This window comes from Dipodomys merriami, unplaced genomic scaffold (genome assembly GCF_024711535.1).
Source record: "Dipodomys merriami isolate MVZ:Mamm:240054 unplaced genomic scaffold, mDipMer1.0.p SCAF_62, whole genome shotgun sequence".
Lineage (NCBI taxonomy): Eukaryota > Metazoa > Chordata > Mammalia > Rodentia > Heteromyidae > Dipodomys > Dipodomys merriami.
In genome coordinates, this window is record NW_027206202.1 from 1231074 (window position 1) to 1257777 (window position 26704).

General features: G+C 53.7%; 2 protein-coding genes across 8 annotated transcripts; one reads left to right on the forward strand and one right to left on the reverse strand.

The window, feature by feature from the left end:
• Positions 1–208: 208 nt before the first annotated feature.
• On the forward strand, positions 209–11795 carry LOC138814958 (zinc finger protein 629-like). 6 transcript variants are annotated; one of them, XR_011368135.1, is made up of 6 exons: positions 1888–1985; positions 2953–3059; positions 3224–7536; positions 9390–9488; positions 9866–10027; positions 10896–11795. XR_011368135.1 is itself a non-coding variant. In XM_070004108.1 (3 exons), the coding sequence occupies exons 1-3, from the start codon at positions 1933–1935 to the stop codon at positions 5686–5688; spliced, it is 2625 nt and encodes an 874-aa protein (XP_069860209.1). In that variant the 5' UTR covers positions 1888–1932; the 3' UTR covers positions 5689–8920. The 6 variants fall into 6 exon arrangements, 1 of the variants encoding a protein (XP_069860209.1); XR_011368138.1 differs by lacking the exon at positions 1888–1985 and adding an exon at positions 209–370 and having other exon boundaries at positions 9866–11795; XR_011368134.1 differs by having other exon boundaries at positions 9866–11795.
• On the reverse strand, positions 11778–26653 carry LOC138814956 (E3 ubiquitin-protein ligase BRE1B). Of its 2 annotated transcripts, none has more exons than XM_070004106.1 (20): positions 26571–26653; positions 26293–26496; positions 25767–25934; positions 25515–25656; positions 24236–24442; positions 23297–23418; positions 23029–23175; positions 22851–22925; positions 22092–22211; positions 21810–21989; positions 21258–21393; positions 19830–19951; positions 19314–19741; positions 19111–19228; positions 18856–19005; positions 18469–18681; positions 18266–18391; positions 16087–16227; positions 15882–15983; positions 11778–12942 (listed from the first exon to the last, which is right to left on the reverse strand). In XM_070004106.1, exons 2-20 carry the CDS (start codon positions 26422–26424, stop codon positions 12766–12768), a joined length of 3006 nt encoding a protein of 1001 aa, XP_069860207.1. In that variant the 5' UTR covers positions 26425–26496; positions 26571–26653; the 3' UTR covers positions 11778–12765. The 2 variants fall into 2 exon arrangements, with proteins under 2 accessions (XP_069860207.1, XP_069860208.1); XM_070004107.1 differs by having other exon boundaries at positions 26608–26647.
• Between the last annotated feature and the right edge of the window lie 51 nt (positions 26654–26704).

Here is a 26704-nt window from a genome sequence, read left to right on the forward strand (position 1 = left end):
CGGAGACCCTCGCTGGCCTGTGGGTGCCGGGAGCCCTTCCCGCGGGGTCGGGTCGGGGGCGCCGTCGCCGCCCCCCGCGCTCCTCCGGCCCACTCTTTTTTTTTCCCAGGCTGCGGGCAGCAAAGGGTTAAATCCCATAGAGCTGATGCTCTGACTCCAGGCTAGAGGGGCCCGGGAAGCTGGGGTCACTTCCTGCTCCGTCCCAGTCACCCTGAACTGGTCCCCGGGTCCTCAGCCTGGAATCACCCCGCGCGCCGGACCCCAGCGCTCGGGGCGTCCGGTCGCCCTCCCCCCCCCGGGACAGGGCGCTCGGGGGTTACGTCCCCCGGGGCCCGATCCGCCCTCGGGCTGCTTCCCAGACCCCAGAGCCGTGAGTTGGGGACGCCTGGGTCGGGGGGGGGGGAAGGCGGGGGGGGGCTGGCCCCGAGGGCCCGGGGCGGCCGCGGGGAACAATGGGCGGGAGGGGGCGCCCCCCGCTCCCCCGCCGCCGGGCAGGGTGGGGGCCCCCGGGCCGGCGGAGGATTGTGGGAGCGGGGGTCCGTGGGGGAGGGGCGCGGGCGTTCCGGGCAGAGCCGCGGGGCGGCGGGCGGCCGGCCGGGAACCGGGGCTCCGGGCGCCGAGCCCGGCAGGAGGCCCGGGGTCCGCACCCGCGGGCCGGGAGCGCGCTCCTCACCCGGCGGACTCGCGCGTCGGGGTCCAGCCGGCTGCGGGAAGGGGGCCCGCCGCCGCCCGCCCGGGTCACCCTGGGCCGCTCCCGCTCCTCTCCCCGCCGCGGGGCCGCCGCGACGTCCCCCGGCCCGCCCGCACCCCCCTTCCCACCTGCCTGGTCCATGTGGCCTGCCATTAACCCTTCGCCTTCCCACTCGGGACCAACGGGTTGTGGATCTGGCAGTGGAGCCCGCGGGAGCCCTCGCCCGTCCCGTCCACCCTTCCCGGCCTCCTCAGAGCGTCCTGCCTCCACCTCCCCAAAGTCCCTGGCAGGTCGGGGAGGGGAGGTGTCTCCGAGGTCAAGCTGCTACCCCTATGAAGAAATGGATTGACTTCCTCAGAGCTAACTGCTGTCTCGCCTGCTGCTCCTCGGCAGGGGCCCGCCGGCCCCTCCACCTGCCTCCTTGGGTCCCCCTGTGCACCATTGTCTGTCTGCCCGCGCTGCCCATCCGTCCACCTAGGTGCCCCCTGCCCTGCCCTTCCCTGCCTACGTGGTGGATGTAGGTCACTCCTGAGGCATCCCTCGAGGGTCTAAGTGTTGGGAGAAGTCTTCCTCCAGGCATTCTGCTATTGGGCCTCGGTCTCTCATCCTGGAATCTTCTCACGGCTTTCAGGCAGTGACAGCTGGCTGTGTTTTCCCCAGGGAGCGGGCTGGTCACTGCGAACTTGGGTTTCTTTGCTGACAATCCTTTGGCAATTATTCCTTAAAGGAATTGAACCTAACAGCGGGTTTTCCAGGAGTAAGGGTGCATGGAGCTCATTCATTTCATCTCGTGCAAATGTTTACTGAGCATTTATGATGGGTTCGGTGCTGTCCTAGGCATTAAAATGGAAAGAGAGAAAGAGAGAGAGAGAGAGAGAGGAAGGAAGGTTCCCAGGGTGTTGGTAATGGTGGCTTCAATGGCTTCAGTCTGATCTCCATTATCACAGACACAGATTATCAGGCCTTTGTCACTGAGTCCAGCTCCTCCTTTTCTAGCCAAGGGAACTCTCCTCCCAGGAATTTCTCCAACCCATTCTCAGGGCCAGAGTTTTGCTCGTCCCCATTCTCTGGCTCCTGCCAGCAGCCCTATGAGTCTGAGTCTCACATGACTCCCAAGGTCACCTCGTGTTCTCAGAGATGGGGGCAGACGACGCCATACAGAGCCCTGCATTTGTGGTCCTAGCACTGTGGCCTCCCAGCCTGGAACCTTGGAGAAGTCCTTCCGTTTACTAATCTGTACAATGGACAGCCTGGGTCCTGAGTCTCCTCACGGGGTTGCTCCTGGGAAGCCTGGGTGAGAGAAATGGGGGCTTTTCAGCAGGCGCCCTGTGCCCTGCAAGTGCCCTCCACAATTGTCCACCTCTCCTTCCTTTCTGCTTCCCTCCCCAGAGGCTCCTGAAGAGGCCCCTCACTTTCAACCTCCCTGCCCCAACCTCTAGCCTGACTCTTTCTGCACTTAGATAATGGGTGAATGCCCAGGCCCAGTCATTTTGATGCGCTCCTGTCCCCTCTGGGAAATTGGGGGTGGGGAGGTGGGAGAGGATAGTTTCTTTAACCCTTTAGTTTCAGCCTCAGTTCTCTCTGGGGCTTGTAAGGGGAAAGTTTATTGGTCTCAATTAGCAGCCCTATTAAGGAGGAAAATTGGTGCCTTAATGAGCTTCCTCTAATTCGCAAAATAACAGGTTTCTTAGCCTCTGGGCATTAGAGGTATAGGGTGAGAACCTCTCTTCATTGTAAGTGCTAGATTTTCTCTAAGCCCCCAGTCCGGGTTCAAAGGGTTATGACTGATGAGTTTTTAATTGCACTCTTAAATTCACTGACTTGCTTAGTTGTGATCTTAAGATCTGGAGAAGCAATCAGGCCTACAGGGTGAAAGAGGTCACAGTGAAAAACCAGTGCTCCTCTTCCCCCCCCCCCCACCTCCTCTCCCCTCTCCTCTTGGGCTTGAGCAGAGGATTTTGGGCTCTCAGTTTTCCACTCAAAGCTAGTACGCTTACCACTTGAGCCACGACACTACTTCTGGTTTTTTTACTGGTTACCTGGAGATAAGAGATTCACAGACTTTTCTGCCCTGGCTGGCTTGGTACCTCCATCCTCAGATCTCAGCCTCTTGAGTAGCCAGGATTACAGGTGTGAGCCACCGACCTCTGGCTTCGCTCATTTTTTTCTGTTCTGTCGAAGAAGGCATAACGGATACAGTGAGGCTCCGAGGAATAAATAGAATCATCTCCCACCCTGTGCCCACCTCTCTCTTCCCCTAGGGTCCCTGAAGCCTTCGCAGTCCTGAGCTGTGGGATGGAGCCCGAGACAGTGCTGTGGGGCCCGGATCTGGAGGCTCCTGAAGAGAGTCCAGATGAGGCTCACAGAGGTGAGGGCCAAGAGCAGGGACTGCTAGTCCTGAGAGACACCGCCGGATCCCCGTTCAGGGAGGGGCCCAGACTCGGGGGGAAAAAAGTGGCCGGGGAGGGAAGAGAGGCCAGAGCCCGGGTTCTGAAAGAAGCCGGGGGCTGGAGACTCCCTTTCTGTCTGTAGGTGCCGAGAGTGGGAATGAAGAGGACAGCCCTCGGCGGGGAAGTGCTGGGGAGGAGATCATCCTGGGAGATCCAGCTCAGAGTCCAGAACCCAAGGACGCACCAGCCCCCCGGGACTCCCCCACCCCCTTAGACCACCAGACCCCGGGCGACCCCCCAGCCCCGGAAGCAGTGCCTTCCCCATCCGAGTGGACCAAGGCCTGCGAGGCCAGTTGGCAGTGGGGGACGCTCACCACGTGGAACAGCCCCGCCGTGGTCCCCGCCAGCGAGCCCAGTCTGCGGGAGCTGGTGCAGGGCCGGCCGGCCGGGGCGGAGAAGCCGTACATCTGTAACGAGTGCGGGAAGAGCTTCAGCCAGTGGTCCAAGCTGCTGCGGCACCAGCGCATCCACACGGGCGAGAGGCCCAACACGTGCTCCGAGTGCGGCAAGAGCTTCACGCAGAGCTCGCACCTGGTGCAGCACCAGCGCACGCACACGGGCGAGAAGCCCTACAAGTGCCCCGACTGCGGCAAGTGCTTCAGCTGGAGCTCGAACCTGGTGCAGCACCAGCGCACGCACACGGGCGAGAAGCCCTACAAGTGCACCGAGTGCGAGAAGGCGTTCACGCAGAGCACCAACCTCATCAAGCACCAGCGCTCGCACACGGGCGAGAAGCCCTACAAGTGCGGCGAGTGCCGGCGCGCCTTCTACCGCAGCTCCGACCTCATCCAGCACCAGGCCACGCACACGGGCGAGAAGCCCTACAAGTGCCCCGAGTGCGGCAAACGCTTCGGCCAGAACCACAACCTGCTCAAGCACCAGAAGATCCACGCCGGCGAGAAGCCGTACCGCTGCACCGAGTGCGGCAAGAGCTTCATCCAGAGCTCGGAGCTCACGCAGCACCAGCGCACGCACACCGGCGAGAAGCCCTACGAGTGCCTCGAGTGCGGCAAGAGCTTCGGCCACAGCTCCACGCTCATCAAGCACCAGCGCACGCACCTGCGCGAGGACCCCTTCAAGTGCCCCGTGTGCGGCAAGACCTTCACGCTGAGCGCCACGCTGCTGCGCCACCAGCGCACGCACACGGGCGAGCGGCCCTACAAGTGCCCCGAGTGCGGCAAGAGCTTCAGCGTCAGCTCCAACCTCATCAACCACCAGCGCATCCACCGCGGCGAGCGGCCCTACATCTGTGCCGACTGCGGCAAGAGCTTCATCATGAGCTCCACGCTCATCCGCCACCAGCGCATCCACACCGGCGAGAAGCCCTACAAGTGCTCCGACTGCGGCAAGAGCTTCATCCGCAGCTCGCACCTCATCCAGCACCGGCGCACGCACACCGGCGAGAAGCCCTACAAGTGCCCCGAGTGCGGCAAGAGCTTCAGCCAGAGCTCCAACCTCATCACGCACGTGCGCACGCACATGGACGAGAACCTCTTCGTGTGCTCCGACTGCGGCAAGGCCTTCCTGGAGGCCCACGAGCTCGAGCAGCACCGGGTGATCCACGAGCGGGGCAAGGCCCCCGCGCGGAGAGCCCAGGGCGACGCCCTGCTGGGCCTCGGGGACCCCGCCCTGCTCACCCCGCCGCCCGGAGCCAAACCGCACAAGTGTCTGGTGTGTGGCAAGGGCTTCAACGACGAGGGCATCTTCATGCAGCACCAGCGGATCCACATCGGCGAGAACCCCTACAAGAACGCCGACGGCCTCCCCGCGCCCCCCGCCCCCAAGCCCCCCCAGCTCCGCCCCCCGAGGCTCCCTTTCGGAGGCAACTCCCACCCCGGGGCGGCAGAGGGCAGAGCGGACCCCCCGGGACCGCCCTTGAAAGCGTCCGAGGCCCAGGAAGGCCTGGGCCACAGGCTGGGGGGGCTGCTGGCCTCCAAATCCTACATCTGTTCCCACTGTGGCGAAAGCTTCCCGGATCGCGCGGCCTTCCTCCAGCACCAGCTCACGCACGGCGGCGGCGTGGGGAGGACCGGCCCCGGGGAAGGGTCCGCGCCCAGCCCCTTCCTCGGCAGAAAGCCCTTTAAATGCCCTGAGTGCAAAAAGAGCTTTGGCCTCAGCTCAGAGCTGCTCCAGCACCAGAAAGTCCACGCGGGCCGGAAGTCCCAGAAGAACCCCGAGGTGGGGAAGAGCTCCTCCGTCCTCCTGGAGCACCTCAGGAGCCCTCTCGGGGCCCGACCCTACAGCTGCTCCGACTGCGGGGCCTCCTTCCTTGATCGCCTGGCCCTCCTCCGCCACCAGGAAACCCACACCCAGGAAAAGCCCCCCAGGCCCGAGGACCCCCTGCCCGAGCCAGCCAGCCTATCCACAAGCCAGGCAGCGGAGGGAGGGGCCCCCGCCCCCGCCCCGAGCAGCAGCCACGGGGAAGGGGAGAGCCCCAAAGCCCCCTTGGAAGAGAAGCCCTATTTGTGCCCGGAGTGTGGAGACGGCTTCACAGAAGTGGCCGCCCTCCTCCTCCACGGGAGCTGTCACCCGGGTGTCTCCCTGTGAGATGGATTTGGAGACCAGGGGCCTCTCTCTAGAGAGAGGAGCACTGGATTTCCCCCACTCTCCCCACCCCACACACCACCCCCCACACAGACATAACAAGTGGGGGGAAGGAGGACAACCCAATCTTCCTGTAGAGAAGCGGGAGGGAAAGAACCCTGGGGAAAATAGTGCTTTTACACCAGTGATGAGAAATCCTTATAAAATTGTCCGTGGGAATCACTTGTAAGGCAGTAGAGAAAAACTGTTGGGTTAGAAACCCTATACCTATGTAGGAAAATAAAGTCCTTTAAGTCTGTAGCAGAAAAACCCTATAAACCATAGTGGACAAAAGCCCTATTAATTGTAGGAAGAGGTCCCAATATGTCTCTAGACGAACCCCATAAAACCGTATCCAGATCCTATAGGGCCAGGGTGGTACAGCGTGGCATTGACTTGAGAGGGTAACTCCCAGAATGCATAGGGTTACGCCCTCCCTACACCTGCTCCACTTCTCCCAGCCACCTTGGACACTTACACTGAAGACAAAGCTCAGCTGGGGGGATAGTGGAGGAATGGGTGGAACTGGAAGATGACAAATGAGGAGCTTTCAAGCCCACAGAGGAGCTAAACCACAGCAACCAGAAAAGGGCTAATTCATCCCGTTACACTGAGGGTTCTTTGGGATACAAGAGGTTAATCTTAGGTGAACTGTGTGTGGGGAAGAGACCCATGGAATCTGGGAATCCACAAGAGCCCAAAAATGGGGAAGGCAGGCAATGATCTCAAGCCTTTTTAAGGGCTGAAGTTTGGAATGCAGTAAAAAGAAACAGTGTAGGAATAGTGGAAAACCACCACCACCAAAAATAAATAAAATAAAATAAAAATAGGAGGAATTTCCGTTAGTGTTTGGAGGGACACAGAGCAAGGTGGAGAAACAGTTCAGTTGGAACCCAGCGAACTCCAGGCCAGTTTCTTCCCTTCCTTGGGAGCTTGTTAAACTTCAAGTGCAAGCAGATCCCGCCCCAGACTCTCACGAGCTGGGTGGAATCACCTTTTCCCCAGCACAGCTGGAAATGTCTACTCTGAGAGGCCTCCACCCTGGAGGGGGCCTCCCTCACAATCTCAGGTCTCACGATCAGGTTTTTGGTTTTGGGGTTTTTTTTTGTTTTATTTTTCCTCCCTGCGATCTAACTGCCACCATACTTGCTTCAGTGGCAGCAAATTTCCTCCAATTGCTGTCCTCAATAGAGAGGGAGAATCGCTTCAGAGACTCAAGGCTTGTTGCAGGCTTGTCCTCCCTGACTTCTCTGTGGCCAACAAGGGACAACAAGATGGCAGAACAGAAAGTTTTGATTGACCAGCAACCTGATTTCCCACCTCAGCCTTTCATATGGCAAGGATGAGCCAACTCTCCGACTGGACCAGAGTCCCTCAAGAGTCCAGCGGAAGCCTAGCCACCTTCCCCATCCAGTACTTGAGCCTGTCGGAGACAGGAATGACCCAGCTCCATCTTGGCCTTGGGAAGGGACAAATTCCATCCCCTTAGCTCCTCTCTTAGCCTGAAACCTTCAGAGGGAAATGGATGAGGAGAAACGCGGTCCTGCCGGCCTCATCTCTCTTCACACCACTCAGTGTGACACACTTCAGAAATTCAGCCAAGCCTGCTCACGTGACTGCAGCTTATGACCAAGGAGAGATGATCACCAGGTGGAATGGATGAAATTTTTGGCAAGAAACATCTGCAGCAAGAAGCCCATCCCACCCCCAGCCCTGGAGTCCCTTCAAGATGGGGCAGAGGGGAAGTGCTGCTCCCCGACTCCGTGTTGACACCAGTGACACTGTCCTGGAATAATAGGATCAAGATGCCAGGTGAGGGGCCCTTCAGGAGATGGGTACCCAGAAAAGGGATGCCCTAACATTCCTGCAAAGTTGTGGAGGAGAAACCTCTAATTCCATTACGTAAAGGTTCTAAAGGTGAAAAACCCGGCATCCTCTCATCTATCCTGCCCCCCAAAGGACTGAATCTAGAACATTGTGGGAGAACCACCCCCTCCCCACCCAGCCTGCTGGGGAGGTGAGGCAGGCCTTCTATGGCTGTGGGGAGAGGGGAGCCTTGATCGCAGTCACAAAAAGCCCCCACTTACCCAAGTGCCAGGTAAAAGCCCACCACCGCGGGAGGGAGCCCTGCCTGCGCGTCTCCAGATTGACAAAGGTCAACAAATGGGGGACAGTCCCTAAGACAAAGAGGAGAAAGTCCTCTGAGTCTAAGCCTATAACCCCTCTAAGATGGTAACAGAAGTCAAGTTGTAGAGACAAATTTAAAGCTAGAAGCAGATTCCCTCAGATAGAAGTCTGAGAATCTGTTCCCAAAAGCGTGCTGGGGAACAGCTTTTGGGGTTCAGAGGCCAGTCTGGGGGAAGGTGATCAGTGTAGTCGAGGAGACTGTAGCCTGTTGAGAACTAGAGTGTAGCGTACTTAGTAGGATGCTCGCATGTTGTGGGGACAGGTGACAGCTGGTCGACCCCGGTGCCAAATGAACCATGTAGACAAGGCTGGTGGGATCTGGGGCTTCCTACTAGGAAACAGAATGGGGGACCCTGAGTGAAGCCTGCCCTCTTGGCCACCTCCTTCCCAGATCCAGCTCTTATCTTAGGAGGCTCCTCACTGAGGAGGTTGTGGCGCCCAGCATCTGTCCGTCCGACCAATTCAGGCACAGAACCAAGAGAACTGAGTCTGCAAGGTGTAATGAATGTAGTCAAACCCTCTTCCCCACCTCTGGGCTGGGCCCCAAGTGCTGGGGGGTAGGGGTACAGGCGGGAGGATCCCCACAGCCAGCAGCAGAGCCATTGGTGAAAGCAGAGGGAAGGAGGGACAAAGTGATCTCAGTTTAGGGTGCAACTTGAAGCTGCTGTGGATGAGGTCAGATGGGAACTGGGTGTGAATCCTGAATGGGGGAAACTTGAAACCATCATAACCGTGAGATGGGGGTTCCCATGGCACTCCCCCTGAAGTGAGCAGTTCCCAGACTCCTTGGCTCTTATAACAAGGGAACCCCTGCTCACCTGACTTGTCCCCCAGGGAAGTGGAGAGGCCCCACTTTTGAGTGTTATGTGTCGATAAGTGTCGTGTCACCGGTGGTCATGTTGATTAGTTGAAGAGAATAAAGGGAATAAGATTTCCCAGGTGTTCTTTGTCTTCTCCGTCCAGCCTCTAACAAGCCCAGCTTGTCCTCCCAGAGCCAGTTCATGAGTGACCGCTAAGCTAGATGCAGTTCCAGGCCCATCCTTTAACCTGTGGCCTCTAGGGTCCCTGTCCAGTGCTTGTGCAAGTTCAGTAGCTTTATAGAGTTTACTAAAATCCACATTTTTGGGGTTGGAGGAGTGACTCAGTTGGTAGAGCACTTGCCAATGAGCAAAAGTGACAGGTACTGAGTTCTAGTTCCAGTCTCAGACCTACACACGCGCACACACACACCCTTGCAGGACAGGGAGAAATCTCATGACCTGGTGACAGAACGGAACCACTCTCACTGGTACCTAGTTCCAACACTAGTGTATGGGGACAAATTTCTGGCAACTCAGGCTCAGCTGTTTGGCCCAGGGTGGCCTCACTGGCTCGTCACCCCACCCCCACCCCCTTGGTGCCACCTCTTCTGGTGTCCTGGGTCCAGACTCAGCTCCTTCTCTGGACTGAGACTTGTCTTGTCCTTTCCCTGTCCATAGATCCTGTGGAGAGGCTGAGTTTGGGGAAGGGCTGCCACTTGCCCAAGATACAAGCAAGCCAGTGAGGAAAGCCAGACCAGCTAGGCATTCTGCAAACAGGTATTGCACCAGACAAACCTTTCTTCCTCAGGGCTGGGCCTGCCTGGGCCTAGCCTGGGCTCCACATTGTCTGGGCTCTTTGGGGCTGCTCCAAGCAGTCTTCAATGCCAAGCCTGCTTCAGAGCTGTCTCCAGAGCCTGACTGTGGCCCCCGAGTGGCTGCCTGGCTCTAGCCTATCACTTGACTCCACCTCTCTCTTGGGGACTCTTTCTCTAAGCAGGAAAGTGTGTTCTGAGCCTCTCTGCCCTTGATCCCATTGCAAGCTGTCTCCTTTTTCTTTCCCCACCTAGAAAGGGAGGTGGGAAGGTGCAGCAGGCGAGAGGCGGGACCTGCTTCTTATGGAAAGATGAGTAATGAAGGCTTCTCCACACCCCTAGGACTCCACCTTTGAGGACACTGAGCTACATCAGAGCTGGAGTCTTCCTCAGGAAAGAGGGGGAACTCCAGGGAGACTGCAGGCACCAGGGCACAGGGGTTGGTTCAGTCTTAGCGGAAGAGGTTGTGGACCCAGTGATGATGTTGCCACAGCAGAGGGCCAGGTATAACTCAGGAGGAAGTGACTCAAGTGTGTATTTGTGGGGTTGTCTCAGGAGACACAGTCCTGTGGAAAGGTCAGAAGTGAGGCCGGGATAAATGGGGCACACAGTCAGGTGTGAGCTTAGAGGAGATTAAAGAAATCAGGGAGGGAGCAGAGGGCAGAGAATGGGCGTCTTGTTTTGAGGAGCTTAGGGAAAAGATGTTACTGAAGGATTGAGAATGCCATGTTCCTTTCCACCTGTAAACAGTGGTGGCTTCCTAGACTGGGCTGGAGGAATAGGGGTATAGGGATAGAGGAAGGTAGAAAGGAGAGATCTAGTTAAGTGGTGGGGGAATAGGACCAGCAGAAGGCAAGGAACACAAGAAAAACCAGATTAGTGTAGCACCACGGGACCCAGTGGAAGTTTTGGAAGTGATCCCAGTCAAATGTTCCACTGGTCAATTTCTGGCCGAGACAGGCACTAGGCACATCCAAATCAGGGATGCCATCTGTTCCCTCAAGAAGAGTTCTGGCCTCCTTATCCTTGTGACCCCGGGACACCACTGAGATCACTAGGGCTACTAAGAGCTCAAACCTCCTGACAACCATCAAAGGTGAGTCCCTCCAGCGCCTGGAGGCTCACCTTAACGGAAACTTATTGTTTCTGCTGTTGTGGCATCAGACACTGAGATTCTGGGAATTTCCCCCCATTCCCTTGGGCTTGACCTTGAGAAGGGTTGATACCTATCTTAGTATTAGATGTGGAGGCGCACAGATTTTGGGGGCACCCGATGTGCAGCTACTACTTGCATTAGTTCAGGGCTACAGGAAAGGGGGCTGGTTGCGCCCGGCCCGTTCCCGCGCCAGTCCCGGACACCGATCCTCTGCAGGGTGCCGGTGCCCACGTCTCTGTGATGCAACGCCCTGCGTTTTCCCAGCCCTGGCCGGCGCGGCGCTCCGGACGCTCGGACGCTCCAGCCTCCAGCCGCGGACATTGGCTCAGGGGCCCCATGTCATCCCCCACCGCGGCCCGGGCTTCCACGAGCGTCCCCGCCACCGCCACCTCCTCGTCCGAAGCCACCGCAGCCCGCATCTCCGTCTCCAGTCCCATCTGGACCAGCAGCTGCGGCCCCGCCAAAACTCCGGGAGCCTGGCGGACTTCCACAGCGGACAAAGCGGCAAGTCCGCACGAAAGCGTCACGGCCAAACCTACGTTGCCCTGCGAAGGTGCGATGGCCGCCACCAAGGCCGTGAGCACGGGCCCGGCCCCCACACCAGCCCCGCCCGCGGCGGATCCCGGTGCCAGTCCCAGGGCCGCAGGGGCTCGGCCTGCTGAGCCCACGACGCGCTGATCCGCGGGCGCGCTGCAGGCCGCGCAGGCTCAATGAAGCAAGTCTCCTGACGAAGGCGTCCTGCCCCGTGCGTCTCTAGGTTAGGGCGAGCGAAGCCGCTGGGGAACGCCGAGGGGTTCTGACCACCCGAACCCCAACCCCCGCCTCCGGAGACGTCGTCCACAGAACACACAGGGCGGGGGGCGGGGTAGGGGAAGAGGACCACACTTCCCAGGATGCTGTGCGAGACGGTAGCATCCTGACAGCCAATAACCGCCGGGGGCGTGGCCAGCTGCAGCTTTTTGGCTGCACCTCAGGCTCATTTGGGAACTTGAGTGCTGCTTGGTCCTAGTATTCTGGTGGGGAGGGAGGGAACGCTGATGCATGCGTAGACCCTCACCCCCTAGGTCAGACATAGCAATGAAAACCTGGGATATCTGGTTATTCTGCAGGTTGAAGGCTGGATGTTTATTTGTAACAATTAACTGCCTGTGTAAGACATCTCGAGCACAAGCAGTGTCCAAATGGGTCCCTGCATCTGTCAGCTTCTGTCAGCAGCCTCTCCCAGGCACCCCCTGGTGCTGCTTTCATAGACCACGGAGCCAGCCTGGGAAGGTGCACAGGATCCCTAGTACAGGTTCAGTCACACGGTGTTGTAAAGCTCTTCTACTTGGAATGATCAGAAGTTGGCCCAGTGGCTGCGGCTAGTCTTCCCCTCCCCCTCCTGGGAAGTTTCACCTACACTGCAGTTAAGGCCACCAGGATGAAAGCAAGGTGAGGGTCCAGTGGGATGCATGGGGTAGAGCTAGGTGGGCCTGGGAGAGCAGCAGAGATTGGGAGTTGGTTAGGAGAAACGTGATCACAGTTCAGCACTCCAAGAGGATGGTGACCACAGCAACTGCAGAGCTTCCCAGAAATAAGGATAGTGCTCTCAGGGGATAGCTCCTTTAGCTCTTGGCACAAGAGCCACACCAGTGTCCAAAGCCCTGTCCAGGATTGGTGGGTAAGTGGGTTTAGAAAGTCCCAGGAACCCAGGGCCTGTCTTAGGCAAGAAGCTGAGCCCTTGGCCCATTCCTGCTCCTTACTGTGTGTAGGCAAGTAGAGAGCCTCCTCCTGGGTGGGGAATCCCTCCTTAGGGGTTGGATGGGTCTGTGGAAAACAGGAGCAAGATTAGGGCCCGATTCTAGCTCAGCTGAGTGTTCTGGGTCCCAGGGAGAGCCCCATGAGCTGCGGCTCTGCCCTTCAGCAAAGGATGGAACTGAGCCTGGCTCATCCCGCTCCCGTTAGCATGCACCAGTGCCACCAAACCAACTAGACAGCCAGGGGTTTGGGGCTAAAGGGTATGGAATGGAGGGGCCACTGAACCTGGGGTGGGGAGGAGCAGCCCCTTAGGTCCATGAGTCTTCCAAAAGTTCCCCAAGTTTCAGGTTCAGCTGATGTAGACACGGTGGAAATCATGGGCGCCAAAGGCTGCATTGCACTTGGGGCACTTCCTCTGGCGGGCCTCATATCGGCCCCGCACACACTCGAAGCAGAACACGTGGAAACACTTGGTAAGGACCGCATCCTTCTTGCGGGTATTACAGCAAGGGCAGGTCAACCGCGCCTGGATAGGTAAAGGCATGAACCTTGGAATAATTGTGCGTGGGCTTGCGTGAGTCAGCTCTGGGGTTTGAACTCTGGACATTGTGCTCTCAGCTTTCTTGCTCACAGTTGGTGCTCTACTTGTATGGCTCTATGTGAGCCATACATCCAGTTCAGCATTTTTGCAGGTTAACTGGAGATAAGAATGTCATGGCGGGACTGGGAAGGTGGCTCAGTGGTAGAGCGCTTGCCTTGCATGCCTGAGGCCCTGGGTTCGACTCCTCAGCACCACATAAGCAAAAAAGAAAAAAGCCGGAAGTGGCGCTGTGGCTCAAGTGGTAGAGCGCTAGCCTTGAGCTGAAGAGCTGAGGGATAGTGCCCAGGCCCAGAGTTCAGGCCCCACGACCGGACTCAAAAAACAAACAAAAAGAATGTCATGGACTTTTCTGCCTGGGCTAACTCTGAGATCCTCAAGGTCTTAGCCTCCTGAGTAGTTAGGATGACAGGTGTGAGCCACCAGCACCCAGCATGGAATAACTTCCCAGTGCCCAGACTGTAAACTGACAGTTGGAGGCAGTTCAGGCAAAACCCACCAAATAGTAGATGTAGCAGTCTTCACTATAGCCTCATAGGTGGGAATCAACATTCTACAGAGTAGGGCACTGACACTTAAACACCAAGGTCTCAAAACCAGAAAGAAGTAGGTATCCTTTGAGACTATGAAACTGGAGTTTCATTTCCTGCCCCACTGGCTTTCTGTGGCAAAATTCCAATCCTGTCTACCTGTGAGGTCACAGCTGGGTATCACAGTGCCACCAGAAATGTGCTTTCTACCCTCAACCAGGCTGACCTTTGCTGGGACTGGAAACTGCTGTGGCTATACACTTAGCCCAACACCTCCCACCTGCCATGAGGTCAGACCAAGAAGGGCTTGTCTTTTAACTCCAAACAGATATTACCTAGCAACAAGCATAGCTCAACACTCCTTTGGCCTGCTTGGAATGCCAGCTGTGTCCAGCCTTCCCAGCATTTTTCTTCCTGATTCCTCAAGACTTTGCCACCAGCATCTCTGTCCCTCCAAGGCCCAACTGCCATAAGAGTCAACTGACCTCCTTCCTCACTCCAGTGGCTTAGAGCACAGCTCTGACCTCTTCCCTCTCCCAGCCCAGGGGCCATTTCCACCAAGACTACCAAGTCACAAGGGCTTCGGGCTTCTCTCATGGCATAGTTCATTTGCTGCCTTGTATATCACTATCCTTCCAATCTCTAGGCTTTTCTTCCTCTGCCTGTCACTTAAGCTTTGAGGTTCCTAAAGGGAGAGAAGGATCTCTTTTTATGCCACAAACTCTCCCTGGGTGACCAGTCATGTGTGCCTTTTACCTCTGCCTCTAATTCTCCCTTTCTTTTTTTTTTTTTTTTTTTTTTTTGTTGGTTGTGGGTCTTGAACTCCGGGCCTGGGCGCTGTCCCTCAGCTCTTCAGCTCAAGGCTAGCGCTCTACCACTTGAGCTACAGCGCCACTTCCAGTTTTCTGGTGTTTTTTTGGAGATCAGAGTTTCATGGAGTTTCCTGCCAGGGCTGGCTTTGAACCGTGATCCTCAGATCTCAGCCTCCTGAGTAGCTAGAATTACAGGTGTGAGCCACCAGCGCCTGGCTCCTCCATTCTCTTAAGGCCTCCAGGTACCTCAATCTCAGCATCCTTATACACTGCCTGCCATGGGCTGCTCTTGCAGTCTTCCTAACTCACAAGGGGGTACTTACCATTCACTTCATTTCTTTTTCTTTTTTACTTCATTTAACTGAATCTAAGAGCCAAGAGTCTCCCCAGCACTGTCCTTCCCTCATTAAGTTGCCAATCTATGCCTAAGTCCAAGCAATTTTGTCTCCTATGTACCTCCTAAGCCCATCTATTATCTCCAATACCTTCAACTAGTTAAATACTAGTTTTCACTACAGTGACTTATGTAATAGCCTAAAAATTTCCATCCCTTTCTGGGCGCCAGTGGCTCATACCTTAAATCCTAGGCTACTCAGAAGGTTGAGATCTGAGGACTGTAATTCAAAGTCCATGAGACTCTAACCTCAACCACCAAAAAGCTGGAAATGGAGCTGTGGCTCGAGTGACAGATTGCAAGGCTTCAGGCAAGAGCTCAGGGACAGTGCCCTGATCCCAAGTTCAAGCCCCAGGACCAGCACACACACACACACACACAAATTTTCCTTGCCTCTAGCCTCCAGACCAAACCCAGCAACACATATGTCATTCCTGTTTAAGTCTTTGATGAGCCTGGAGTCTGGTTAGGGTAGAGCCTGTGCTTATTAGCATGTATATGGCCCTTGGTTCTACCCCCAACCCCAAAAGAAAACCAAGACAGAAATATGCTTCAAAATCTCCAAACTCCCCACAGGGAAAGACAAGCTGGTCAACCTAGCTGCTGACACTCTCCTGGGATCTGCCATTGTCCAATCCCTCCATTCCCTCCTCCAACCCAGTGGCCAGCTCTGACCAGCACTCTCATTATTTTATACGTATTTTCTCTTTCCTTTTTCCTAAATGCATTCATCCCCATTTTCCCTGGACAGCCCTTTCTTCAGATCGATCTAGAGTGACATTTCTGGCAGGAATCCTTCCACCTCCAGGTATTTAAGGGATTCCCTAGTGTTCCCATGACCCATGTGGTCTCTGATATCATATCACTCATCATTGGAATGGGAGAATTAGTTGACTACCTTTCCCACCTCTCCTTGCTTGGTCTCAGGGTCTCAGTCTTCCCACTTCATAGCTGGGTACACACAGTACCTGGTACATGGCATGTAACCAACAAGCCTTTGGCCAACTGACTCCAGTGTTTTCTGCTGTCCTACCTTACCTCCAGAGTCTCCAAAATACCCATGACAACTCCTCCCAACTTCCTCACTATAATCCCTGGGTTGAAGTGACACTACTCAACCAGAAGCCCCACCTTATACTCCTTGATCTCCTCCTGCAGGATTTCATCAGCATCTGCATAAACTTCTACCTTCCTCTGCTTCTCCAGTTTGCGTCGCAGCCTAGAGATGTCCTCCTGGAGCAGAGAGAGGAAAGGCTCAGTGCAAGGGACTTCATCTTGGAGCTCTGTGCCTGCCAGGTACCAACACTAGCTCACTTGCTCTCTCTGGGGCACACACCTGAGCCCTCTTGAGGTTGAAGCTCTCTTTCTCTCGGGCAGCCCGGCTCTCTGCCAGGCAGGGCTGGATCTCCCTTAGCCGGGTCTGCACGTGCTCCAGCTGCACCTTTAGATCCTCAGCCAGCTGGGCCGCCTCCACAGCCTGAGGAGGGTGGAAGGAAGGAGAAGTGCATTTGTCTGAGTTAGCAGAGGCATGAAACACTAATGCATCAAAACATTCAGGTGACATCTGCACTCTGTGACCCTGTTGTACCTCCTCCTGCTCCATCCTCCCAACTGTTATTCACTTCATGGTGTGCTCCTATTCTGTGCACTTTTTGCTCAAAGCTGCTGTTCTACCACTTGAGCTATGCCTCCATTTCTGGCTTTCTGCTGCTTAGTTGGAGAGATTGTCTAATGGACGTTGTTGCTTAGGCTGACTTTGAACTGACTTTCAGATCTCAGCCTTATAAGGAGTTAGTATTACAGGCATGAGCAACTGGCCTTTGCTTTGCCTAGTCTCTGAGCTCCCAGTGGGCCATTATCTGTTTTCCCTTTAATTCCTCAGGCACCACCTCAGTTTCCTTACATGACGGTCTGTGATCTGTAACACCATTATTTGTGGAGTTACTAGCTTGCTATCTACCCCTCAAGACAAGATGTCCCAGCCTTTAAAGAGAGGAACTCCTTCGTGAAATCTAGTATATATCAGGGACATAGAAAATGCTAAATGAATGAATTAGATAAAATAGTCACACAGTAAGATGAAAATCAAAGTTAATCTGAATACTATACCATAAACTAGATTGTTTTCTATGGTTTTCTTTTCTTTTTTCAAATGCCCATCCTGAACTTAGGACCTGGGTGCTATCCCTGAGCTTTTGTGCTGAAGGCTAGCACTTTATCATTTGAGCCACAACTCCATTTCTGGCCTTCTGATTGTTAGTTGGAGATAACAGGTTCATAAGACTTTCCTTTACTGGATAACTTCAAACAGTTATCATCAGCCTACTAGGTAGCTATGATTATAGGCGTGGGCCACTGGTACCTGGATAGAGGTTTCTGTTTGTATGGCTTTTTTGTTGTTACTGTTGCTGGTAGCAGGATTTCAACCTTAGAGCCTCTATTGTGCTTGGTATGCTTGCTCACAGCTGGTACTCTGCCATGCATATAGCCCAGCTTTTTGCTTATTTTGGGATAAGAGTCTTATGGACTTTCCTACTAAGGTTAGCTTCAAACTAAAATTCTTTGAATTTCAGCCTCTTTAGTAGCTAGGATTACAGGAGTGAGTCACCAACATGCAACTTCTGAATACTTAATACAATTATGCGGCAGGTACCACCACTGCCAATTAAGTCATTCGTCACTTGGTGGATGAATGGATATGACATGCATCTAGGAGTGAGAATGGCATGGACTCAACTCCTACCTCTGCTCTTTCTTCAGCAAGTCCCTGAGCCACAGTTTCTCCCATTAAAAGTGGAAGTGCGGGCTGGGAAGGTGGCTCAGTGGTAGAGCGCTTGCCTTGCATCATGAGGCCCTGGGTTCGATTCCTCAGCACCACATAAGCAAAAAGAAAAAGCCGGAAGTGGCGCTGTGGCTCAAGTGGTAGAGCGCTAGCCTTGAGCTGAAGAGCTGAGGGACAGCGCCCAGGCCCAGAGTTCAGGCCCCATGACTGGACCCCTCCCCTCCCCCCCCCAAAAAAAAAGTGGAAGTGAGAGCCAGGTGCTGTGTCTCATGCCTATAATTCTAGCTAATGAGGAGGCTTAAGACCTGAGGATCAAGGTTCGAAGCCAACTCAGGCAGGAAAGTCTGTGAGATTTGTCTCCAATTAATCGCCAAAGAGAGAGGAGGGATGGGGGGAGCCAGAAATAGAGCTGTGGCTCAAGTGTAAAGCACAAGCCCTGAGCAAAAAAAAAAAAAAGGTCAGGGATAATGCACAGGCCTTGAGTTTAAGCCCCAGTCCTAGCACAACACACACACAGTCACAATTAAAAAATAAAATAAATAAAACGAGAGTGATAACAAACACCATCATGGTAGAATTACTTTGAACCTAAAATATAACTGAGCATGTCAAGTACTAGGCACAGGATCTAGCACATTCCTATGTGATTGAAGATGCATTGCAGGCTTCCAGCCCATATCAGATTTGGCTGGGAGCTACGAGCCAGACCACTTTCCCCACAGGCCAACCTCACCTTCCTTTTGTTGAGCTCCAGGGCCTGGCTACGCAGCGTCAGTTCCTTCTCCACACCACCAAGACTGCCCTGCAAGGCCCGCTCCTTTTCCTCCAGCTTCTGTACGGTCAACAGCTGAGCATCCACCTGAGGACAAGGGCCTCAGTGCTGGGAGCCCTACCTCTCCAGCTCCACCCTCAAGCTCTTCCCTGAGATGGCTATACCTGGGACTTGAGGCCAAGAACTTGCTCGCCCAACTCATCCTTCTCCTCTCGAAGCAACTTGTGAATCTGGTTGGCCTTGATCCGCTCTGACATCAGCTTAAAGTTGGCATCGTCCTTTTCACGCAACTGCTGTAGCAGCCGCCCATTTTGTTCCTGCATGTCCTCAAAGGCCTGACCTGTCACATCCATCTCTGACAGCAGAGCTTCCTCCTCCTGCAAGCAGACAAGAGCAAAGTGCTGGTGGACAAGATGCTGGTGGAGAACCACAGGGAAATGTGACAAAGATAGAGAGTGGATGAAGCTACTTAAGTGTCACCACAGCTGGAAGCACCTATTAGAAGCTAGGAAAGCCAATATTAGAAGCAAGGAGACTACAGGGGAATGCACCTGCTTGGTGGCACCCAACTTGCGCTGCAGGTGTTCGATCTGCTCCTCAGCCTGACGGATGCGCCTCAGGGCATCCTCGTCGGCAATCTTCTTGCTCTCCCTTCGATCCCTCTCTTCCAGTTCTCGGATACGGCTCCTTAGCTCATCAACCTGTAACGGAAGGACCTCTGTTACTGCTTCCTGACCTAGGCCTGCTCTGGTGAGAAGGCTGCAGCATGCCCCTCAGCATATCACATCAACCCTGGCTGCCCTCACCTCGGCCTTGGCCTTGCGTTCAGCCGCCATGAGCTGCACCTTGTCCCGCTGCTCCTTGGGGGCTGATTTATACATATCGAGCAGCAGCTTCATTTCCTTTTGGCTCTCCTGGGCCTTCCTAGGAAGGGTATAGGAGGCAGGTTCAGTATGCTGGGTGACAGGTCCCTTGTCAGAGTTAGGAAGGGACAGCAATAGGGCCTCACTTGAGCTCTGCTCGGAGACCTTTGAGTAGTTCTGATTCTTTTCTCTTGGCTTCTTCTAATTTGGCCTTCTCTCGATCCACCCTTGAGAGAGCTGAGGCTACAGGTGGGGTTCCCACACCTGGCCCCTCTCGTTCCCGAAGTTCTCTTTTGGGCCTGGCCTCAGGTTCTCGACCCCTGGAAGAGGGGCCTTGGGCTCCAGGAGTTAAGGCCTGGGCATCCTCTTCTGAGGGGACCTGCTCCTCTTTCTTCACTGAGGAAGTAGTGGTGGTGGCACCAGGCACTAAAGCCATCTCCTTTCTGCTGTCAGGGGTACCCACAGGGCCTGGACCACACTCTTCTTTCCCTGGAGCTGGGGCACTAAGGCCAGGATCGTCTGGGTGACCCAGGTTGGGGATGGGGTGGGTAGAGCCACTGGCTTGGGCCCGGAGCTGCAGAGAGAAAGGAACAGGGATGAAATAAGCCAGTGTTCCCCGGAGTCTAGCCAGGGCCTTTCATGGGCATTCCCCCCCTCCTCACTTTGCCAATCTCAGCCTGAACTTCTCGAAGCTTCCGTTTATATCGCTGGGCATCCCCTTTTAGCTGGTGGTTATGGTTCTGGAGACTACTAATCAGGTGGCGCATCTCCCGGTTGATGGGCCCTGGGGAAGGGAGGGAAATAAGGTTATCACACTGGTCTCCCATTAGGGCCCCAACATTTCATCAGGGGAAGAGGCTGAACCAATCATTATCATTACTGTGCAGGAGGGTGGAGACCTGAGGCTTTAAAGGTTTCACCTTTGCTTAATAATGTAGACTTGAAGAAAACTCATCCAAAAGTGAAAGTGACACTGCCTGTTTGTTATTTTTGCTAAGGTAGATTTTTCAATATTTCCCAATCTCCTCCAATGGAATAGTTAACTAACATTCACAGATGCTCATGAATTTCTTTCAGAAGCTTAGACAAATGTCACCATCTCCTTTACATATGCCTGTATTCAATCCCAAACTGCAACACCCTCTCTCTGGATACTGTATTTACCTTTCCTGATTCATATTTTTGGATACCTTTATCACTAATATACACATTTCATTTCTCTTCTATTAGCTGTCTTCCTTCTACTAGAACTGCCCCACAATGGCAGGGATTCTCCTTGTTCTATCCACTGGCACAACCTGAAAGCCTAGATGACTGATGGTACTCAATCAATCTTGTGGCTGGGTGCCGGTAGCTCATGCCTGTAACCCTAGCTACTCAAGAGGCTGAGATATGAGAAATATATCATGGTCCAAAGCCAGACCAGGCAGGAAAGGTGGGGAGACTCATCTCCAATTAAACACCAGCAAACTGGAAGTGGCACTGTGGCTCAAAGTGGTGCAGCATTAGAGCAAAAGAGCTCAGAGACAGCCCAGGCTCCAAATTCAACAAGCCCCATGTCCAACAATAACAAAAAAGAAATCTTGTGAAACAAGTATCTCAGAGAGACACCAGAAGCCAGAGAAGCCCAGAAACAACAACTCAGGAGCTCCTGAGTTGTAAGGAGTTATGCTGGGTCTACTTCCTTTTAGCCTGTAATCCTAAATCTGGGTGCCCTCTAGGGTATTCATTTGCCCCAGGTTGCTAAGGCTCTGTGAAAGGAAGGGGCTTCTTTTTTTTTTTGGGGGGGGAGTCCTCTCATGAGGCGGCTCTGGGCCTGGGCGCTGCCCCTCAGCTCTTCAGCTCAAGACTAGCGCTCTACCACTTGAGCCACAGCACCACTTCCAACTTTTTTTCTTTTTGCTTATGTGGTGCTGAGGAATCGAATCCAGGGCTTCATGCATGCAAGGCAAGCGCTCTACCACTGAGCCACCTTCCTAGCCCAAGGGGCTTAACTTCTTGCGTGTGCACAAGCAACACCTGTCCCCCACCCCTAGCATGGTCCAATACCCCCAAATAAGTGCCCAGCTCTATTAAGTCTCACCACATACCTGCCTGCTCGTTGGCAGCTAGGTTCTGTTCAAACTCAATGCGCAGCATCTCATACTCCTTGCGCACCTGGGCCAGCGTGTCTTCCAATTGTATGACCTCCGTGCGCAGCTTCTTCTGCAGCCCCAGCTCATCACTCTATAGGGCGTGGTGTTAAGAGATCCTCGTAACTCTCAGCCCCACCCCAGGCCTTAGGAAGAAATCTATGCCCATGGGACTCTGGGCAAGCATGCAGGGCCTACAAATACAAGAATAAAAGCCAGGTGCCGGTGGCTCACGCCTGTAATCCTAGCTACTCAGGAGGCTGAGATCTGAGGATCACGGTTCAAAGCCAGCCCTGGCAGGAAAACTCCGTAAGACTCTTTATCTCCAATAAACCACTAGAAAACTGGAAGTGGCGCTGTGGCTCAAGCGGTAGAGTGCTGGCCTTGAGCTGAACAGCTTAGGGACAGCGCCCAGGCCTAGAATTCAAGCCCTACGACAAAAAACAACAACAAAAAACCAGGAATGACCCACCTTAAGGGTCTGGCTCTCAACGAATTCCAGGGCCATACCTCCATGTGTTCAATGTGTCTCAAGTGGGAGTTCTTGGTGGCCAGCAGCAGTCCCCGAGCCTCATCCAGCTGGGTCTTCACTTGTAGAGACTCGTTGTAGAGCAGGGAGAACTGGGCCTGCAGCATTCGGTACTCCCCTGTCTCACGAACCACCTCCTCAGGAAGGCTCCGCAAGGCCACCTAGAAGTGAAGATGCCACAAATGATTCAATGAGGCCAGAGGATTCAAGACTAAGTCCCTACCTTGTATCCCCATATCCTCTCACCCACAACCACAGCCTACCTTGAGGCGTTCATTCGTCCGCACAGCCCCCTGAAGCTCTGTCTGCAACTTCTCCAACTCTGCCATACGACTGTTGGCCAATTCCTGGTTTTCCTCCAACTCTGCATTCAACATCTCAAACTAAGGAGGGGGAGGGGAGGGAGGCTGTGATAGTAGAGCCACGAGGGTGACATGTTCTTCTCATCTCCCACAACCCAAGTGTAGAACATTGGTAAATTCTGAAGCCCCAAGCAAACGGCTTTCTTAAGGGGCCCCAGACAAGTGGGAGAAAAATTCTGTATGTGAGTGCTAAATACTAAGGACTAAGGTTCTTTTTTAATTGTAAAGATGCTGTACAGAGGGGTTACAGTTACATGAGTAAGGACTAAGGTTCTTAAGACTGAAGAAAACTCAGGGGCACAATACAAGTGGCAAAGCCTGGCAAGACTTGAGTTCAAACTTTAGTAACCACCTTCCCCCAAAAAACAAACCCAGATGTAATAGCTGAAGTAAAGGGGAAACAGTGTGGGGGCCACAGAATGCCAATAGACTTCTACTATGCTCCTCATTTCTTCTCTGTGTTTTCTCTTTGTGCTGTTATGGAAGTTTTAACCTATCATGTCCTCTCCAATATGCCTAGAGCCTAGCACTTACGTGTTTAGGAATTATTTAATAAGGGAATTAAAGAGCTGCAGGAGTGACGGGGACAGGGCTCAGAGATAGATGTCAGTTGAGAAAAAGATGATGCTATGACATGGCAAAAAGCATGCTGCTGCTCACCTTTTGCATGTTGAGTGTGATCTGACCCCCCTGGAAGCCTGAGGAGCTCCCAGAGACATAGTACCCAGAGTTGAGCTGTGGAAGGAAGAGACATGGATATGAAGATGGATATGAAAAGCAGAAGCTAGGGCCCAAAGCCACCAGGCCTGGCATCATCTGCCTAGCCCTGCAGCCTTACCTGCTCCAAGGCTTCTGCTAGGTGCTTATTGAGCTTTTGTTCTCGCTTGCGCAGCTTCTCAATGTCCCACTTCAGGTCCTCCACTGTTGTCTCCATCTCAAGCACCTTAGTCTCTGATGATGTTACTTTATCCTGGAGTTCAGAATACTAGATACAATGGAGAAACAGATACTTAGATAAAGGACTTAGTTTCTTGAGATCCACAAGTACCCATTTAACCCAAACCCTGCCCCAGTTCTAATTCCATCCCCTCAAAACCAAGTCCCACCTCCAATGAGATGCGATGATGCTTCTCCTGGAGCTGAGTGGCCAAGTCCTGCAGCCGCCGGTTCTCACGGCCCAGCTCCCGGGTGTGTGCCCGTGCCACTTCACTGGGGGGTTCATTATCCCCTGAGAAGGCAAGGCCCAGGTAAGAGCCAAGCCCTTGGCAATGGGGCAAGAACTAACTCATCCTGGAATCTGCTATGTATAGTGTGATCCACCAGCTATCTTGCCAATTTTTCATGACAAAGCCAGGAGTCTTTATCCCCACTGCACAGAGAAGGAAAGCAGCTCAGAAAATGGAACTATTTTCCCAGAAAGCACAGGCTAGGAAGGCAGTACTAAGGCTGGGAAAAGACTGTCACCTAGGCATTCGCTGCTCTGCTTATGGATCACTACTTGCCACTGAAGTTTACACTATGTTCTGCAGAGGCCTGTAGCTGGAAGCAGGGCACTTGTGGCTCATGCATATAATCTTAGCTACTGAGCAGACTGAGATTGGAGGATCATAGTTCAAAGCCAAACTGGGGAGGGAAGTCCATGAGACTCTTATTTCCACTTAACCAGGAAAAAGCTGGAAGTGGAGCTATGTCTTAGGCAAGCACTCTAGCACTCAAGTAATGAGCCACCTTCCCAGCCACAGAGCTATGTGTTAAATAGTAAAGTGCTAGCTAGCCTTGAGCACAAAAGCTCAAGGACAAAGCTGAGGCCTTGTTTCAGGAGCAGTGCATGTGTGCACACACACACACCCCTCCTCCACCCATTTCTCTGGAGTTCAATTCCATAAATGAAAGCTGGAATTCCCATCTCATAGACTAATTCTTTCCACCATGAAGATGGCTTACTGCCTGAACATGAGAAATTAGCGGAATCTAGAGGGGGAGGGATGGGCACAAAGATGCAAGTGGAGACAGACAACTCTAGCAGAGGGGTACTAAAAACTAACCTCGGCTGTATACTCGCTGACAGAGCTCCTCCACCCGGCGCTGCAGGCGGTCTGAGGCCTCTACTACTCGGGACACCGCTGCCTTGGAAAACTCCATCCGTCCCTGAAGTTGCAGTTCCACTTCTTCATTGCTGCTGGCACCCAGTGCTACCACAAAGGCCAAGGCTGGCTCACTAAGAGGAGGTCTCAGTTGCATTGGCAAGGCCTCTAGGAGAGAGAAACAGACACTGATGAAAATAACAGTAGCAATGACCACCAGACAGTACCAAGCTCCAGAACAAGCCCTTCAATACTCCATGGCTCATTTAACAAAATCTGTAGTGCAATTATCTGCACCTTGAAAGTGGCACCACTGTTTAGGGAAGTAATTTCCTCAAGGGTACAGAAATGATAAATCACTTCCTCTGTCTAAACTACAACCATACACTCATACCATATTGATTCCCATTGAGGGGCCCCAATGCCTTTATGATTTATAAAAATTTCCTCCAGGCCAGATGTTGGTGGTTCACACCTATAATCCTAGCTGCTCAGGAGGCTGAGATCTCAGGATCACAGGGGCAAGAAAGTCCATGAGACTCTTTATCTCCAATTAACCACCAGAAAACTGCAAGTGGTGCTGTGGTGGAAAGTGGGAGAATGCTAGCCTTGAGTGAAAAAGCTCAAGGATAACATCTAGGCCCTGAGTTCAAGCCCCACAACAGGAGAAAAAATCTTAACTAGCAATAAAATTATTTTTTAAAAAATTTCCTCCCGGGGCTGGGAAGGTGGCTCAGTGGTAGAGCGCTTGCCTTGCATGCCTGAGGCCCTGGGCTCGATTCCCCAGCACCACATAAGCAAAAAGAAAAAAAGCCGGAAGTGGCACTTTGGCTCAAGCGGTAGAGCGCTAGCTTTGAGCTCAAGAGCTGAGGGACAGCGCCCAGGCCCAGAGTTCAGGCCCCACGACCGGACCCCCCCCAAAAAAAATAAATAAAAATTTCCTCCCTGGTGACATGAACAGTATTTCTGCTTGACTCTCATCTGGCTAGGTTTAGAACAGTATCAAATACATTTATTCTTTTAGCACTATTCAAGTATTAATATGAATAACATTCTGAATCAAGTTAGACTCAAGTCCTTTTATTCTTACCTACTGTGCTTTGCTGATTCCCAAACATGAAATCAGTTTTTCAGAGATTGCAGGTAGAGTGGGGGATTTAGGAATTTGTCCTCAAAGGCCACCTCCTCCCCAAGACCTTTCCCAGAAAATAAACTCTCCAGTTCCTAAGATCTGCCCTACCCCTTAGATCCGAAGTCCCTGGCTCTGTGAGAGGGATCACATCGCGAGTAGGTCCCTCCTGAGCCCCAGGTGGCTCTGTCCCTGCAGACATGTCCCCCTGATTCTCGTGGCATCGGAGAAGGGCTTCCACAGTTTCATCCAGCTGAAGGGAGAAAGCATCAGAAAGGTTATGAATCTCTCATTCATTTCCAACGTGACATTCTTTGATCAGAAGGGCTGAGAATTTGCAGCTGATGGTGGAAAACAAGCCACCTGGGCCCAGTAGCGATTGACAATTAGGAGAGTGGCATCATCTGTGGCCTGCCGCTTTTCCAATTTTTCAATTCGTTCTCGGAGTTCGTCTTCACAGGCTTGACGCTGTTCCAACCGCTCCGCCAGTTTCTTGTTCTTGAACTGCAGAACCTTCAAGTCCATCTCCTCCTACGACAGAAAACAAGAAGGGCCCAGGGCATTTTCAAGCAAGATTCAGAAACCTAGAGACAGAGAAGAGCAACTGGAAGGGTTAGAAGAGAGGATTAAAAGAGGCTCAGACACGAGAAGGCTAGTCTTCTGTTTCCAAGCCTCTCTGCCTTTGCAACTCTGAAGGTTTTGTTTTTTTTGCTTTTGGTTTTTTTTTGTTTTGTTTTTACAAAAGTCACACGCTCTCTGGGGTCCTGTTTGTCAACCTCTTGTTATGTGCTGTAAAGCGGACCTTGCTAAGCTTGGAAAACTGGCAGCAAGATTCTGGACAATTTGGGTGGAGACCAGAAATATGGCATTTTAGCAAGAGCCCACGAACCGTGGAAGAGATGCCCCCAAGCCGAATGGGCTCAATTAGAGTGGTTGTAGTCTTCTCCTCGCGACTCAGCTTCTTCTCAGGGGGCCCTGAGCCCCCGTCGCCGGCGGCGCGTTTGTTGCCGGGCCCAGACATAATTGCGATGGCGAGGAGCGGCGCAAGGTCCCTCGCGGGGCGTCAGGAGGACGGGGGCGACACTTCTGTCACCTGGAAGAGACAGAGAACAGAGACGTGGAAGTGGCCGGTGTTCTGAACCCCCGAACCGCCTCCGCTGCGCACACCTGCGGAGTTCAGCCTCCGTGGGCCCCGGGGCCTCACCGACAGCACACTCAACCGAGCGCCGCCATCTTGGATTTCACCGGACGTCGCCGGCCTCCCAGGACTACGGCGCAGGCGCCAGAGGCGGTACCGGATG

Excerpts from the sequence above, each read along its gene's own strand:
- LOC138814958 (XM_070004108.1), top strand. The coding sequence starts at position 1,933 with ATGGACAGCCTGGGTCCTGAGTCTCCTCACGGGGTTGCTCCTGGGAAG. Across the intron at positions 1,986-2,952 it reads GTTGCTCCTGGGAAGCCTGG|GGTCCCTGAAGCCTTCGCAG; the intron begins GTGAGAGAAATG and ends CTCTTCCCCTAG. Across the intron at positions 3,060-3,223 it reads TCCAGATGAGGCTCACAGAG|GTGCCGAGAGTGGGAATGAA; the intron begins GTGAGGGCCAAG and ends TTCTGTCTGTAG.
- LOC138814956 (XM_070004106.1), bottom strand. The coding sequence starts at position 26,424 with ATGTCTGGGCCCGGCAACAAACGCGCCGCCGGCGACGGGGGCTCAGGG. Across the intron at positions 19,006-19,110 it reads AACGCAAGGCCAAGGCCGAG|GTTGATGAGCTAAGGAGCCG; the intron begins GTGAGGGCAGCC and ends CTTCCGTTACAG. Across the intron at positions 15,984-16,086 it reads TCAACCTCAAGAGGGCTCAG|GAGGACATCTCTAGGCTGCG; the intron begins GTGTGTGCCCCA and ends TCTCTGCTCCAG.